The sequence below is a fragment of the Mauremys reevesii genome, linkage group 9, assembly GCF_016161935.1.
Source record: "Mauremys reevesii isolate NIE-2019 linkage group 9, ASM1616193v1, whole genome shotgun sequence".
Classification (NCBI taxonomy): Eukaryota; Metazoa; Chordata; order Testudines; family Geoemydidae; genus Mauremys; species Mauremys reevesii.
This window is the reverse complement of record NC_052631.1, coordinates 51573441-51589899: the sequence shown is the minus strand read 5'-3', so window position 1 is coordinate 51589899 and position 16459 is coordinate 51573441. Positions and strand designations below refer to the sequence as shown.

At 40.6% G+C, this 16459-nt stretch overlaps 1 protein-coding gene across 1 annotated transcript; it reads right to left on the bottom strand.

The window, feature by feature from the left end:
- Window positions 1-1474: 1474 nt before the first annotated feature.
- Window positions 1475-15989, bottom strand: CLDN18 (claudin 18). Its single transcript, XM_039489695.1, has 5 exons — window positions 15770-15989; window positions 6912-7076; window positions 4018-4126; window positions 2999-3109; window positions 1475-1652 (listed from the first exon to the last, which is right to left on the bottom strand). Exons 1-5 carry the CDS (start codon window positions 15987-15989, stop codon window positions 1475-1477), a joined length of 783 nt encoding a protein of 260 aa, XP_039345629.1.
- Between the last annotated feature and the right edge of the window lie 470 nt (window positions 15990-16459).

Sequence of the window (16459 nt, the reverse complement as noted above, 5' to 3'; positions counted from 1 at the left end):
CTCACTCTGCCAAGGAGTCACTGTTCAGAGACCCATCAAAGATATCCCTTGAGTCAGACTTGCTCAGGTGACAGATGTTGTTCCCATCCTCTGGACTGAGCAAGGTCCCTTTTCTGTGCTCTTGGCCTTGATGACTCAAGCAGATTGTATTGTCAAATTGACCACTGAGAAGATGATAGTGACCCTTTAAGGGGTTAATATTCAAATCAGTATGGGAAGAATTAATACGAGGAAGCCGTAATGTCAGTGAAGAGAGTTACACATCTAATGCTCCATAGGATTCCTGGTCCAAATGTGACTCTAATTAATTCTAAATGAGAAATTCCCCTGGCTTCATTAAAGATAACATCTGCAGGAATACCAGTTGTGCACAAAGGTTCTCAGCTCTCACAGAAAATACCATGCCTAGGAATAACAATGGATTATGTATATTCCCCGATGGGATCAGAGGAAATAAATACACTTTGGTATCACAGGTTACATCTAATGTCTAAGTAAGGTAAATCAAATTAAATATCACACCAAATCAGCATTATATAATACATTACAGTACCAGAGAAGGAAGCGTCTGGGTACAAGCGATGACCAAGCACAAATGTGGGATCTGCCTATCTATGTTCACTATGCTTAAAGAAAGGCCACTGGAATTCCATTAAAGCACACAGCATATAACACAAAAGGCAATGATTTTTTTGTCTCTTTAACCTGCTGGGGCAAGGCTGGGTTACAAAGCTAGGGCAAAGATACACTATCATTTAAGCAAAGCATTGTCGCTTTCTCTGACCATAACTAGAGATTATGTTAAGGTCTCCAGGATCTGAAAAAAACAAGAGACAACTCTCTATACCTTGCGTGAAATTGAATGGGGAGATGGGAATGTAGTGGTGTGGTGCTGTTTTTACATACTGCTCTGTAATTAAGATCAGCCACCAGCATTTCTGGAGACAATTGCCTTTTGTTACTAGTCAGCACAGACATTTGGGTTTAGCAATCTAACTTTCAAAGGCCTTTCATGCCTGCTCTCAGTGCTATTTAGTTTTTAGTCACAAACACAAACGTGATCATGATTGATTTACATGGGATTGCAAACTCCAGCTGTGTTCTGTTATTAAATCGAAATGTAAACCAATTAAAAGAAACAGAAAATGGTGCATGGGAGAACCATGTTTTTGGTTTCATAAGCTGTATTTGAAATACTAACCATCTCTTTTAAGGATGAGAACAACTAGAAGAACACACTGCTTTTTTTATGGACCTCATCATACTGGGGACACCAGTACAAAGTCAAATCAAGGTCACAGTAACAACCAATGAAAATGCCCCACACCTCACCACAGTAAACCAAACAAAATAAGAAAGAGTGAACCTTTCACAGACAGGCCTATGTGCCTCTTGTTTGAGCACTCTTTTTGGTTTGTTTTTGGACTGCAAAGTGTTATAGAATGATAGTGTATCTTTGACCCCTGAAGGGCTTCTAGACATAGTCATATTTAGAAGGGTATGAGCGTTTCCCATCATCGCTACGAGCAGTGTCGTCGTATGTGGAGATTTTTTTACTTTTGGCTTCAGATTCGTAGCCAGTACCAGCCTTATATGGCGTAGTCTTGTAGGAGATATTCCGTCCTGATGCATTGTAGGACACTGCCTTGTAACTGAAAGAGAAATAAAATACAATGTCAGCAATGCAGACTCTGTGACAACCTCCAATATCCACTTCGCTATGAACTTTATTCCTGATAGTTCCTGGATTTAATGCAACTGATTAAGCACTCTATTAATTCCTATTATTTGTATTATAGTAACACTTGGAGGCCCTGACAAAAATGAGTGCCAAATGTCCACAAACAGATTGCAAAATTCTCTCCTTTAAATTTGTTATTTGAAATTAGGGTGACCAGATGTCTCGATTTTATAGGGACAGTCCTGATTTTTGCCTCTTTTTCTTATATAGGCTCTTATTACCCCCCCACCCCCGTCCCGATTTTTCACACTTGCTGTCTGGTCACCCTATTTGAAATGCTTCATCAGTTTCTTCCATGAATAATTCCTGGCCTGCAGATTATTTGAATTGCAGACTGAAAATATAACAATGAAACATACAGGGGCAGATTTGCATCTGGTGTAAATTGTCCTAGCTCCTTTGGCTTCAGAGGTTCTATGACAAGTTACACAATTTGCAACTCATGCTGTAATTTATGTAACGAAGTTAGCTAACCAACATAGTGCACATTTTGAATTGTATGTTTGATTGTAAAAATCGCAATTCATCCCTTGTTGACATATATATCACCCAGTCAGGGAAGAGAAACAATATCATGTGACTCATGTAAGTAAATAACACTATACAAGTAAGTAGTCTGTATTCTTAGGGGGCCCACAGATATCATGATTACAGCTGAGCAAATAATTGAGCGCAAAATAATTTGAGTTCCAGGGCCAAAATGAAAAATCCTGAATTGAAAAACTTGAGAAAATTAATTTTTGTGAACCCATTATGAATACTTTTTGGTTTTTCATTTGGGTTCTTTCTGGTTGTTTTTCACTGTTGTTTGTTTTTGTTTATTTAAAAAAGTGGCCACATTTCAAGATGAAACAAAAAGTTTCAAAACAAAAAAATCAAAAAAAATATTTTTACTTAAAAAAAAACAAAAAACTTTTGGCCAAACTATGCCAAAATTCAGCCTGAATTTGCATATAGTTTGCCCCCCAAAATACATTTTTCAGTCAAATTACTATTCTCTGAAAAAAAATTGCCAAGCTCTAATCATTATATTCTTCATAACCTGGGTGTGCCATATGAGTGCAGCTACTGTGCACCTGGTCCATGGGCTATATAAGTTTTTCACATCCAGTGCTTGCCAAGGTAATCTAAGCTAAAGATCTGTGATGTGCCATAAAATAATGAACCCTGCAGAAGAGTGTCCATCACTTCCTAGTGCACGATCAAACACTATTTCATTACCAGCAAAGCTTCCAATTTAGAAGCATAGGGACTTACTTGGTTTCTTCTGGTACCAGTCCCCTGCAGGCAATGCACATCATAACACCTCCTACCAGGGACAAGCCCCCAGCAACCCAGCCAACGAACAAGGCTGAACCAAAGGTATACCTACAAAATAAAAAGACAAAGGGCCCATAATGCTGTGGGGGTGCAAGAACTCTCCATGCAATTTGTTTTGAAGTGTATTTAAGATACAGAATTCTCTCCTGGAGCAAGACCTCTCTTCTACCATGTTGGTCTCTCTTAGCAGAGGTCTTTCATAGTTTTTACCTTCAGATTTCCCTCTGTCCCAACAGGAATGAGAGTGACTATATCCCACCCCAGCTGCACAAGTGTCGTCCATATTGTAGAGGGGACGGATGCGTTCTCCCTCCTTCTCTGGTTTGGCTACATGAACATGGACATCACTTAGCTACATTGTTTTGGTTGCTTGTTTATTCATTTCAGTCTTCAAAGTGCCCACTAAGGCAATTGACAGACTACCATTAACTACACTGGGCTTTCGATCAGATCTTAAAGCAGGATTAACCAGTCACAGGAGGACCTCCACCCCTCCCCAATCCCACCCCATGTAGGGGAACAATCAAGTAACATATCACCACTATAGTTAGTTCTACATCATACCCCCTTCCCTACAGACATACTAGAAAAATGACATTACAGGGCAGCCCTGTCCTCAGCTGCTGTAATAGCCTCTGGGGACCATTAGCAGCTGGTACAAGTTACAGAAGGTTGAGTATGTGCTTGGGGAACTGGCTTTGGATAGAGTAGACCTGATATCAGGGGACCCCAAGGGTGGTTTAAAGTTACACTGTGCACTCATCACAGCTAAAGATCTGGCCTGATAAATCCATCTAGCCATAGCATCAGAACTGATCTGAAAACACAGACTAGATACCATCACTACATGCTTATTGATTCTGGGCAGCTGTGGCTACCACATGCCAATGCTACCGTTCTGCTCCTGAGCTATATCGATCTCACACTGACTGCTCTTCACAAGAGGAGAAGGTTACCTTGTCTGGATGGTCTGCATCGATCCTTGGTACATATTGGCTGTTGACATCCAGAAGTTTGTGACCAGCATGTTGGCAAATACGGACACTCCGGCAATAGCACATAGACCTGGGAACAGAGAGAATATGGGACTAGAAGCAAGATTCTCCACTGCCTTATATGTCAGGGAGTCATTCAAATGAAATAATTCTGAAAAAATAGGAGTAAAGTGCTACCTACCACTCCGATTGCAGTCTGTGTGTTTTTGCCCCCAAGCAGTGTGCCGAATTGCCGCTGCGGACGGTGGGGGCAGTCCGTGTGCCGTTAGGGCGGCACGTGTGTTTCTGCGGTGGCAGCAATTCGGCGGCAGCTTCTATGTTCAGCTGTCTGGGGCGGCACAACTTCTGTTTTCTGGCCGAAGACAGAAGCTGCCGCCAAATTGCCGCTGCCGCAGAAACACGCGTGCTGCCCTAACGGCACACAGACTGCCTCCGCCGTCAGCGGTGGCAATTCGGCGCACTGCTTGGGGCGACAAAAACAGTAGAGCCAGCCCTGACCATTGAGACTAAGAATTGTCAGATTTCCATGTAAATTGCTCCATAATGGAGTGTTCCAGAATCAAAGCATGCGTTACAACCCGGCCCTTCCTTCCCCTACCCCAAAAAACCTTCTCTAGTAGAGCTGGTAGATTTTTTCTGTTCAACCTTTTCTCAATGGAAAACCATTTTGAGACATGTAAATTCTGATTGCTGAAAACCACCTTTTTTCTGTTTTTGAGATTTCGGTTTTTCAATGAAAAACTTCAAAGAGAATTTTCATTGTCATTAAAATTTTTCATGGGGAAAAAATCATTTCACAATCATTGGGATATTGGAAAAGGGCACAAATAGCAGCTATTAAAGTTTTCTGGGGTTGGTAATGTGGAATCAAACATCCCTCTTGCAAATTTGAAGTCACAGATATCCCTGTCCCGAAACAGGAAGGAAAAAACTCAAACCCATCACATTACCAAAGTCCTCAAAAGTCCCCTGCTTGCCAACCAGCAACACTGACTCTGACACCTTCCAAAAGCCCCACCTATCCTTTATCCAGCTGAGGAGCCAGGACCACAGAAATCAGTGATGTTTCCATCTTAGGTATCAAATTACTCCCATTATCCTAGTATCTGGGCACGTCACAGTCTTTAATGCATTTATCCTCCCAGCGCCTGGTGACTTTGGGAAGTGCAAGAATCCCCATTTTACAGAGAGTTACTTGAGGTCACACAGCAAGTCTATAGCACAGCAAGGAATCAAAGCCAGGTCTCCTGAAGGCTAGGCTAGATCTAACTATTGGACAATCCTTCCTTTTGACTTTGCTCACCAGCTCTAATATGCCACATGGTAGCTGGGGTCTTGCCTGTATTTTAGATAAGATAACTCTTCCAGTCATTGTCTTTCAGTGATTTCATAAATGTAGAATATATGGGTGGGTGGGATTTGCACAGACTTTCACTGTTGGCCTAACTCTGATCCCTGTGAAGTCAGAGGCTAAAATTTATATATATTTTAAATGCAAAAATGAAGCCACATTATATGAAGTCCTTTCTTTCATCCAAACAGTGTATATTGTACAAGCTTGAACTGTTTTGTTTGAGGTCACTGGGACAACCTGCCTGAGTAAGTGCTCAACCTGAGTAAGCATTGCAGAAATCAGGCCTTCATAGAATGATAGAAGTGAAGGCCTGGAAGGGACCTCAATAGGTCATCTAGTCCCATCCTCTGCATTCAAGGCAGGACTAAGTAAAACCTAGACCATTCCTGACAGGTTTTTGTCTAACCTGTTCTTAAAAACCTCTAGTAACAGAGATTCTACAACCTTCCCGGGCAATTTGTTTCAGTGTTTAACAATCCTGACAGTTAGGAAGTTTTTCCTAATGTCCAACCTAAATTGGACTTGCTGCAGTTTAACCCCATTGCTTCTTGTCCTATCCTCAGAGGTTAAAGAGAATTTTTTTCCCCTCGTCCTTGTATGTATTTGAAAACTGTTATCATGCCCCTTCTCAGTCTTCTCTTTTCCAAACTAAACTAACCCAGTTTTTTCAGTCTTCCCTCATAGGTCATGTTTTCTAGAACTTTCATCATTTTTGTTGCTTCTCTCTGGAGTTTCTCCAATTTGTCCACATCTTTCCTGAAATATGGCACCCAGAACTGGACACAGTACTCCAGCTGAGGCCTTATCAGCGCGGAGTAAAGTGGAAGAATTACTTCTCGAGTCTTTCTTACAACAATCCTGCTGAATCATTCCAGAATGATGCTTCAGTGAGACTATGGACTCAATTTCTTTACTCACCTGCACTGGATTGTGGGTAAATCTGTGATGAAGGAATTCCCTTAGGCATCACCACTTTCACGGTTGGTTGCTTAGTGCAAATACAGAGGTAAATTCTGCTTATTTATTCATGCAAGTCATGTTACTAGAACCTCTGGGATTGCCCACATGAGGAAGACAAGCATGACTGGATTTTATTGGCAATCCCAAGTATTCAAAAATCATGAAACTGTCTTAAAATCATGAAATTTTAAAAGTAATTTCTGGGCTGTTTTTATTTGTCTGGTTTTTGAGCTTTTAGGGTTCACATTTTCATGTTTTCCATCTTCATGAAGGCTAGAAACTTACTTTTTTATTAAATGAAAACTGAGGTTCTCATATATTTACATAACTCTAGGAGCTGAGGCCTTAATAAAAACACCAGAAATATTGCCAGAGTTGGTAGCACTGCAGTTTTCAATTCTGAAACATTCATTCCCTGTGCATCTTGACTGTATTTGTCCTTTTGCTTTTTTGTGTTACAAAGACTTCCTCAATCTTAAATTCAGCTGCTGGCTGAGCTTTGCACATAATAGAAGAAATTGTGTAGAGCACAATGACTTACCAGCCACAATAAACATGATGCCGGAGGTCAGAGTCATGTTGGCTTTTGCAGAGTCCTCCATATTGCCAATCCGAATGCATTTCAGGGCGAAAATGGACACAAGGAGGCCAATGGCACCCAGGACGATGCCCACGATCATTAGTGCTCTCACAGCCTGGAACATTGCTGCAAAACAAGTCAAGGAGAAAAACATTTGACTACATAACATGGGGGTATAGTCCAGGCTGTGGCTGGAAGGCTGGGGACAGCCAACATGGCCCACAGCAGGCATTGATGTTCCAACCACATGAATTCTCAGACAAGAGCTGAGAGCCATGATGAAGCTGATGGAGCTGTACAGACATTTTCCATCAAATTTTTTTTTTCAAAGGCACATGGCTTTTCAACAAAAATGAAAATTTTCACCCCCAAAATTTTGTTTTTGTCAAACCATTTTAGGTTTTCATCGATAAACCAAAACCCAACATTTTTTGTTTTGTTTTTAGCAGCCAAAAAAACTGAACACTTTTTGTTTTAAATTTTAAGCTTTTCAGTTGCCAAAAACTGAAATATTTTCAGCTCTGGGTTTTTTATTTTTTTAAGAAAAATCTTTACATTTTCAAAGAAAAATATTTATGAAAATGAAAGCATTTTTCTGGGGTGAGGGGAAACAATCATTTCTTGAGTAGCACTGGAGGCTGTCCTTTCATATGCAGAAGGAAAGATGTTAAATCTATACCCCTATGAACTATTTCCATTGAGCATACTCTGAACCTGGCATGTTGACCTTCTAGGTGAGCTTCCACATAGGAGTGAGCTTCCTGTCCCACACTGTGAGAAGCAAGGGAAGAATGAGATTGGCCCATAGATACATGACAAATGGTCCAGTTAGCTCTAAATGGAATTTGGGCCAGATTTCTATGGTGTTTAGACACCAATGAGGCAGATAAGGGCCTGTCAGCATCTTTGAGCACCTAAATACCTTTGCAAATCTGCATCTTTATCTTTACCATTTACAGGGTTCCCTCTTGTCAAACAATGTTAGTAGTTGGTTGGAATTTTTTTTTGTCAAAACAGTTTTCCATTAGAAAATGCCATTTTTAACAAAACCAACATTTTTCATGAAAATTTATTGATTTTGGTGAAATTTTACTTAAAAAAAATTGGAACACAGTTACAAAAATGTCGAACATTTTGGGAACAGAAAGTTGTGATATTTCATTTTGAAACGATGTTTTGTTTTGAAATGTACTTTATTTTATATATTCAATTAAATTCAAACAGGTGGAAATTGAAACAAATTGTGAGACAGCATGGGGCAGATTATGAATGGCTTGCGGAAGTGGAGCCCATGGCCGACAGATTTCAAGATTTTAAGTGCCACTTCCCACAGCTCCTATTGGCTGAGAACGGTGAACTGCAGCCACTGGGAGCTGCGGGTGGCTGTGCAAATGTAAACAAACTGTCTGGTGGCCCACCAGCAGATTAGCCTGATGGGCTGCGTGAGGCCCGTGGGCCGCAGGTTGCCCACCACTGATCTAGTGTCTCTATTTACAGCTGTGCAAGGCTAGTGCAAAGTATGACTAAAATCAGGAAGTTAGGATTTCACACTCACTTTTCATGGGTGTGAATGGCAACACAAGGTGCAGGGCCTGGGGAACAATCAGGTCCACTGTCTTTCAGGTATTGGACTTGCTCCATTGTTGGAGATCCAGAGACAAAGCTAAGGATTAACCAGGTATAACAATTTTTAAAAATGCAATAAAAAGAAATATGGCCACCTCGCGGTGGCTTTATTCTCTTTGGTGTTTTCTTACAATAAGCCAAAGGAGTGTGCCATGTTTATTTCACTAGCTGGCAATGAGATAAGCAGATTTGGTTGGTACCAGATGTTGCTCATGGCAAGTGCGCGTGTGAGCAAAGAGTAGCAGCTTGTGATTTATTCAGAAAGTTATGCCAATGCTGAGAAATCCCACAAACAACCCCTTTTTACAGAAGGCTTCAACTGAGCAAACAAATTTTGAAAAGCAGATTGAAGACTTGACACATGCTCTCATACAAAGCTACTGTACATTGGTTCCAAACTGTAACCCAACATATTGTGAATAATCTATAGCAACACCTCTTAACATCCCTCAAGCAGCCTCTCTATCAAGCAGAGAAAAAAAGGATATGATTTTTGAATATCAAGAAGTCTTTCTAATGAAATGGCATCTATTTCATCTCATCCACAATTTAACACTTGGCTGCAGACATTTCTTGGCAATAATGTCTGTGCCAGTGTCCATACCAGTTGTTAAAGACCCCATGAGAGATGAGAAGGTGTCAGAGTAACAGAGATGGTCAAATAATGGGAGGATGCAGTCACAAATATGTTTGTAAAGTACCATTTGTGATTTGATTTTGGTACATTTGTGCCTCTTTTTTTCATTCCATGAACATTCCAATGACTGAGTTCTATTTATGTCAATGCTGTTATGGGTATGAATACCTGTGTTTCTGCAAGAGCAAGGGTATCTACATGACCAAGAGGATGAGAGTCCTCATCAGCTGGGAATTCTCTTGGTATGCAGGTATTCTCATCTGGCACAGAGCTGGAATAAGCGTCTTCTACACCACTCCATGTCCTAGGCTCAGCACACAGAGTGAGCCTAGTGAAGGAAGGGGGAGTGGCTGGAGGGATACTGTGTTCTGGATGTTCCCAGCTCATGTGCTGCTCCTTGTGGGCTGCTACTAGCTGGTGCTAGGGTGACCAAATGTCCCGATTTTATAGGGATTGTCCCAATTTTGGGGTCTTTTCTTATATAGGCTCCTATTACCCCCCATCCCCATGCCAATTTTTTACTTTTGCTGTCTGGTCACCCTAGCTGGTGCTGGATGTGGTAAAGACTCCTATTGACCTGAATGGCCATCGACTGATGGTGTATATGAGCTGACAGTGAGGAAGAAGGTACTGTATGGAAAAGAGCCAGAAGTGAACTATATGGCATTGCACAGAGGTGAAGCGATAGTACAGAGGACACTCTCTTCAGTGCCATTCTCTGGTGATTTGAACGTTTTTAAAGCGTGTTTCTGAGAGTTTTGAGGTAGCCTTTTTTCAATTATTCTTTTCACATTTGATACCACCAGGACAACTTCTTGTCCCACAATCACAGAACACCTGACATAGCTACCTTAGAAAAATTACATTGAAGAACAAGTTGGACAGGAGTGAAAGGGAAATATTTGCAATTCCGCTAGCCTTGCCCTACCCCCCTGATCCATGTTAGATGGGGAGGTGGTCAGGGGACCATGTAGAAGAACATCAGATCTCCCTGGCATTAGGTGGGTTACCTCATGTTTGGGTAGAACCAATAGCTTTATCAGCTTGGCGCAGTAACTCACCTACAGATGAACATGACAAGCAGCACTGAATGCATGGAGAGACCCAACCTGAAATAACCATGGCTTTCAGTGGGATTGAGCTGTAGTGACAATCCCAGGTTATTACTGCTATGACTCATTCTGATCATCAAGTATGTCCTTATCAGCTGATAACAAGTGTTAACAAACCAGGTATTTTCAGCCTCCCATTCATTAGCACAGAGGTGTGATTTCATTATTATTCATCAGAAATCAAGAGGCTGATGGATAAGTGTTATCAGACCCAAAGGGTGTTCACAAAACATTTGGTGCAGAGCAGGAGGAAGCAGTGAGAAGAAAAGCACAATGTTCCTTTACTCATTTTTCTTTACAAAGGCTGAAGTTTCATTTCATCCACTTTGGTTTCAGTGAGAGTAGAAATAGCCTGTGATATCACCAAGCAAGGTGTGTGCTGCTGGCTGAGTGACAACCGATGAAATTAATACACCATAGCTCTGAGTAAGCCACTATTGAATAGAATCTATAGCTCTGGTTTCCTCTCAGGGAGTGATAAGCTCTCCCCTGAGACACCCTTTTACTTCCTACAAATGTCCTATACAAGATTACAATATTTGGGTGCAAGAAAGATGATAGGAGGGGTGCTCTGATTCTCAGACGGCACTAGCACATTCTGGATCAGATAAACTGGTACATTCCAGTTGCTTTGTGTGCCTCTGATATGCTGTGAAGCAGCCAGAGTACAGCCATGGATCTCGCTCTCTTTCAAAATGCTTTAGTCCCAACCCTGCAATCATTGTGGAGAAAAAAATCTCTCAGTGAAGTCCAGCATGGACTGGAGGATTGAGGCTAGAGTTAAGGAATTGACTCCCTTGAGGTGGTAAGCCCTTTATTTTAAAAACAGCAGTAGAGCTCTGTCCCTGAGTAGCTGAGCTGCAGAAGACCAGGCAGGCAGGGACATTGCTTTGCTAGGGGATGACTGACGTCATGAGTTTTTCAAATACATTGTTCATGCCAACAGAAGAAAAAATGAATTATTATGCACTAAGTTATATCGCACCCCACATGGGTTTGGAAGGTATGTGGGAGAGAGAACAAGATACCTCATTCTCTTCTATCCCAAATAGTGGCCAGGCACAACTGTAGTCCTTCCATTCACCTCCTTCTGGCATAAATCCCTTTGAAGGGTGGAGCTTAGGCTCCTCCACTCTCCTTAGCATTTCCTCCTCAGCTCAGCCTATGGCCTCTTTGTGGATCAAGTCCCTTGTCTTTTGAAATGGAGTGTGTTAGAGAACACATGATGGGCCAGATCCCCAGCTGGTGTAAATCAGCATAGTGCTACTGAGAGTGACCATTGTCTATGTGACTGCAACAGAGCTATGGAATGGAACTACCCAGACATCTGTTGGGAAAATAACACAGCAGGGCACAGATTATCCAACAAGTTCTTGGAATGTATTGGAGACACATTTTTATTTCAGAAGGTGGAGAAAGCTACTAGGGGGGAGGCTGTTCTAGATTTGATTTTGACAAATAGGGAGGAGCTGGTTGAGAATTTCAAAGTGGAAGGCAACTTGGGTGAAAGTGATCATGAAATGGTAGAGTTCATGATTCTAAGGAATGGTAGGAGGGAGAACAGCACAATAAAGACAATGGATTTCAAGAAGGCAGACTTTAGCAAACTCAGGGAGTTAGTAGGTAAAATCCCATGGGAAGCAAGTCTAAGGGGGGAAACAATTGAAAACAGTTGGCAGTTTTTCAAAGAGACATTATTAAGGACACAAAAGCAAACTATCTCACTGCATAGGAAAGATAGAAAGTATGGCAAGAGACCAGCCTGGCTTAACCAGGAGATCTTCAATGTTCTAATACTCAAAAAAGAGTCCTACAAAAAATGGAAACTTGGTCAAAATACAAAGGATGAATATAAACAAATAACACAAGTATGTAGGGACAAAATTAGAAAAGCCAAGGCACAAAACAAGATTAAACAAACTAGGGACATTAAAGGAAACAAAAAAACATTCTACAAATACATGAGAAGCAAGAGGAAGACCAAGGACAGAGTAGGCCTGTTACTCAATGAGGGGGGAAAGACAATAACAGAAAATGTGGAAATGGCAGAGGTGCTTAATGACTTCTTTGTTTCGGTTTTCACCAAGAAGGTTGGTGGCCATTGGACATCTAATATAGTGAATGCCAGTGAAAATGAGATAGGATCTGACTCTAAAACAGGGGAAGAACAAGTCAAAAATTACTTAGACAAGTTAGATGTCTTCAAATCACCAGGGCCTGATGAAATGCATCCTAGAATACTCTAGAAGCTGACTGAGGAGATATCTGAGCCGTTAGCAATTATCCTTGAAAAGTCATGGAAGACAGGAGACATTCCAGAAGACTGGAAAAGGGCAAATATAGTGCCAATCTATAAAAAGGGAAATAAGTACAACCCAGGGAATTACAGACCAGTCAGCTTAACGTCTGTACCTGGAAAGATAATGGAGCAAATAATTAAGCAATCAATTTGCAAACACCTCGAAGTAATAAGATGATAAATAACAGTCAGCATGGATTTGTCAAGAACAAATCATGTGAAACCAACCTTATAGCTTTCTTTACATGGTAATAAACCTTGTGGATGGTGGGGGAAGCAGTAGATGTGGTATATCTTGACTTTAGTAAGACTTTTCATATTGTCTCTCATGACTGTCTTATAAACAAACTAGGGAAATACAATCTAGATGGAGCTACAAGAAGGTGGGTGCATGACTGGTTGGAATATCATTCCCAGAGAATAGTTATCAGTGGTTCACAGTCATGCTGGAAGGGCATAACGAGTGGGGTCCCACAGGGATCGGTTCAGGGTCTGGTTCTGTTCAATATCTTCATCAATGATTCAGATAATGGCATAGAGAGTACAAAGTTTGTGGACGATACCAAGATGGGAGGTGTTGCAAGTGCTTTGGAGCATAGGACTAAAATTCAAAATGATCTGGACAAACTGGAGAAATGGTCTGAAGTAAATAGGATGAAATTCAATAAGGACAAATGCAATTTTACCAGAACAGACATGAAAATGGAACCCTACTACCAATTAAAATGACCAGAATATGGATATCATTGGGGATTTTTAAGAGTAAGTTGGACAAACACCTGTAGGGATGGTCTAGATAATACTTAGTCCTGCCTTGAGTGCAGGAGACTGGACTAGATGACCTCTTGAGGTCCCTTCCAGTTCTATGATTCTATGATTTCTATGACCTTTTAAAAAAAAATTAAAGCCAGGTCATTCCAACTTTACATTTCAGCAATGCACTATGGAAAATAATACTGATCAGACCTGTTTTTGCAATATGACCTTTCTGAGACTGTTAAATATATTTTCTTATTCCTAGAGATGGGTGGCAAAGTTTTCCATCTTGCAAAAATTTTTGAAATTTTGAAAAATGATTCCCAACTTGAATTGGGATGAAATGTCAAAAATCTCAAAACTTTCACAAACCAAAAATCCCAAAAAGTCAGATCACGTCAATCAAAATATTTAATTTTATTAATTTCCAGATGTTTCATTTTGATTTTAACCCTTAAAATTTGTGTTCATTATTTTACTATAAATTAGTTTAAATTTCTAAATGAAAAGTCATTTCAAACTGAAAAACAGAACTTTTTTTTCAAACATGTAGACACAGGAAATCTGTCAAAGTTGACCACTTCCTGCAAAAAGTTTTGGTTTTAATGAATGGACATTTTTCCTACAAAAAAGTGTTTCATCAAAAAGTTCCTGACAGGCTCTACTTATTACAACGTTACTTAAAGAGTAATCTAATTAAGAACTGGATCTTGTCAATGATAAATCAACGCAGTCAAACCTGATCATCACTGTTGCTAAGGGAAAATATATTTCTGTCTTAAACCATAATTAGTCATGTACAGATTTGTTAGAGACATTTATTAAAATAAAAGCAACTCCAGGACAGTTAGCTTCAAATGCTTTTTTCTCAAAATGGACAATGCATTGTGTACCAGTCATAATGCAGAGTGAACACAGGTGTATTTATTAAATCATATCTCTAGAGAGATGCCCAGAACTTTATCAAGCAACAAACACAAAAGCAAAAAAGTTTGTCTTCAACTGTACAGTGTCTGGTGACTTCTCAGAGACGAATCACGTCAGTCATCAAAATGGACAGAACAGGTAAGAAACACTAGGATCTGTTCTCTTCTTTACACGTGTCAATATGCACACAAAAGGCCGTGATTTGCCACAGCTCTGCAACCTGGGCAGTTATTTGCACCTATGCAAGGAAAAATGGGTGTCAAATGCCACTGAATCAGTGACACAGTATTAATTTTTTATTCCACATTGCACAGGTGTAAATGACTGCATAAAGTAATGGACAATCATACTGGTAATTCCGATTCATTTTAATGTTGATCCAGCCTCAGTGCATGCTAATGCTTTGTAAAATGCTCAAAGGCAGAAGTGACTTCTCTGGTGTAAAATGTCTGGATATTTGTTTACAAAATGGCTATAGGGATTGTACCCTGATTTCAATGTTCCTGAGTTTGCTACTGACCCCTCTCACAACCTTGCTCCGAGTTCTTTACTGCCTTGCACATTTACACCTGGGCAAAGTGACTGTAAAATGCCACTGGATCAGAATGATTTTGCACCAAATTTGTATTCACTTTTTGTGGATATAAATCATTATGCAAGTGGCTCAGCAGCAGAGAATCAGGCCCCAGGATAAATAACATGGTAACCAAATAATCCAATTGGATGTGGACTATGCCGTATTTTAACAGAAACTTTCATACACCTGTCCCTAACCAACCAAGTTAGCTTTAGATGAGATGCCTTAAAGGCTATAAATCAGTTTGATCAGTTTGTCCCAATTAAAAAAAAATGACTGAAGAACCAAAACCAAAATAAAAAACAATCAGCCAATCACAACCTTCCAGTAAAACTCCATGTAGAAAAAAGGATCATTAAAAATACTCTCTTGCACTCCAATTCCTCTATGCCCACTATTCAGCACCAGCTTTCTCAACAAGAAAATTCAAGATATTCTCTTTCCTTTGGGGGAAAAATGTTTCCACTGGTTTCTTGCTGGAAATGATCAATATGATCAGCCAATAACAGTTAAATGAAATAACTGAACAGCTCTTATCCACCATTTCATGTGTTTAAATCCAAAGAGCCAGAATCTCAGCTGATTTGAATCAGAGTAGCTCTATTTACATCAACAGAGCTATGCTGATTTGCTTCTAACTGAGGACAATAATATAGGTACCAGACAAATATGCAACATTCTGTAATATTTGCCATGCAAGATTATTATTTATGGTAATTCAACATACATGTGCTGTTATATTCATGTGCTAAGTATTTTGGAGATATTTTTCCCGCCTTACAAAGCGCTTTAAAATATCAGCTCCTGCTATTCAGTGAAAACTGTATTATATTTATCCTTCAAGAAAACTACAGGGGTTCACTTGGGTCCATCTTTTGCCCCTACCTGGTAGCCCAAGAATGGTGAAATAAGGCCGGCACTCTGTGAAGCCTGAGCTCTGCCTCACGCAGCTCCTCCAGAGTCCCTGATACTGGAACACAGCTGTGACTGGGTTGTCATACAAGTCCTGTGTGCTCCACATGTCTATTCCAGTGGCCGCGATGCATCCAGCAAAACCCAGAGATGAGACAACAAAGCCCATCACTTGGCATATTGTTGTCGACATGGTGTCTCCCCTCTGGCCAGGATCTGAGCTAGCGCTGATGAAGCCGTAGACCTTACAGGAACACTCAAGTCCTCTTGACTGAGCCACCAGAAATGCAGCTGCTCTTATCAGATGGTGCCCGTTCAGCGGCTTTGTTTGCTCAAAGTGTTTTTGCAAGATAGTCCAGTTTCGCTCTCGCTGGGTAGGGTTATGTGTTTTTTGGTTGGCGAGGCAAGAGATAGGAGCTTTTGTCCTTTAGAAGCACTTGTTCTGCCAGACCTAAGCAGTCACTGCTGGTCAAGTGTAGGGCAACCCGCTTTGAACAAAGTTATGAGGTGCATTACCTTTCCTGAACACACCTGCACCTCTTCCCATAACTAAATACTCTGGAGTCTGCTACACTTATTCTGTGTAGTTGGTACAGTACTGCTGAGAGAGATCAAGGGAGAACTAGAGACACAAATGAATTCCTCATTTTTGGGTAGACATAC

What these genes read in the sequence shown, in the direction of transcription:
- CLDN18 (XM_039489695.1), bottom strand. Translation starts at nt 15,989, where the DNA reads ATGTCGACAACAATATGCCAAGTGATGGGCTTTGTTGTCTCATCTCTG. An exon ending in CATCATGTTTATTGTGGCTG is followed by an intron (nt 4,127 to 6,911) that starts GTAAGTCATTGT and finishes CTCTGTTCCCAG; the next exon opens with GTCTATGTGCTATTGCCGGA. An exon ending in CTGGTACCAGAAGAAACCAA is followed by an intron (nt 1,653 to 2,998) that starts GTAAGTCCCTAT and finishes TTTCTCTTTCAG; the next exon opens with TTACAAGGCAGTGTCCTACA.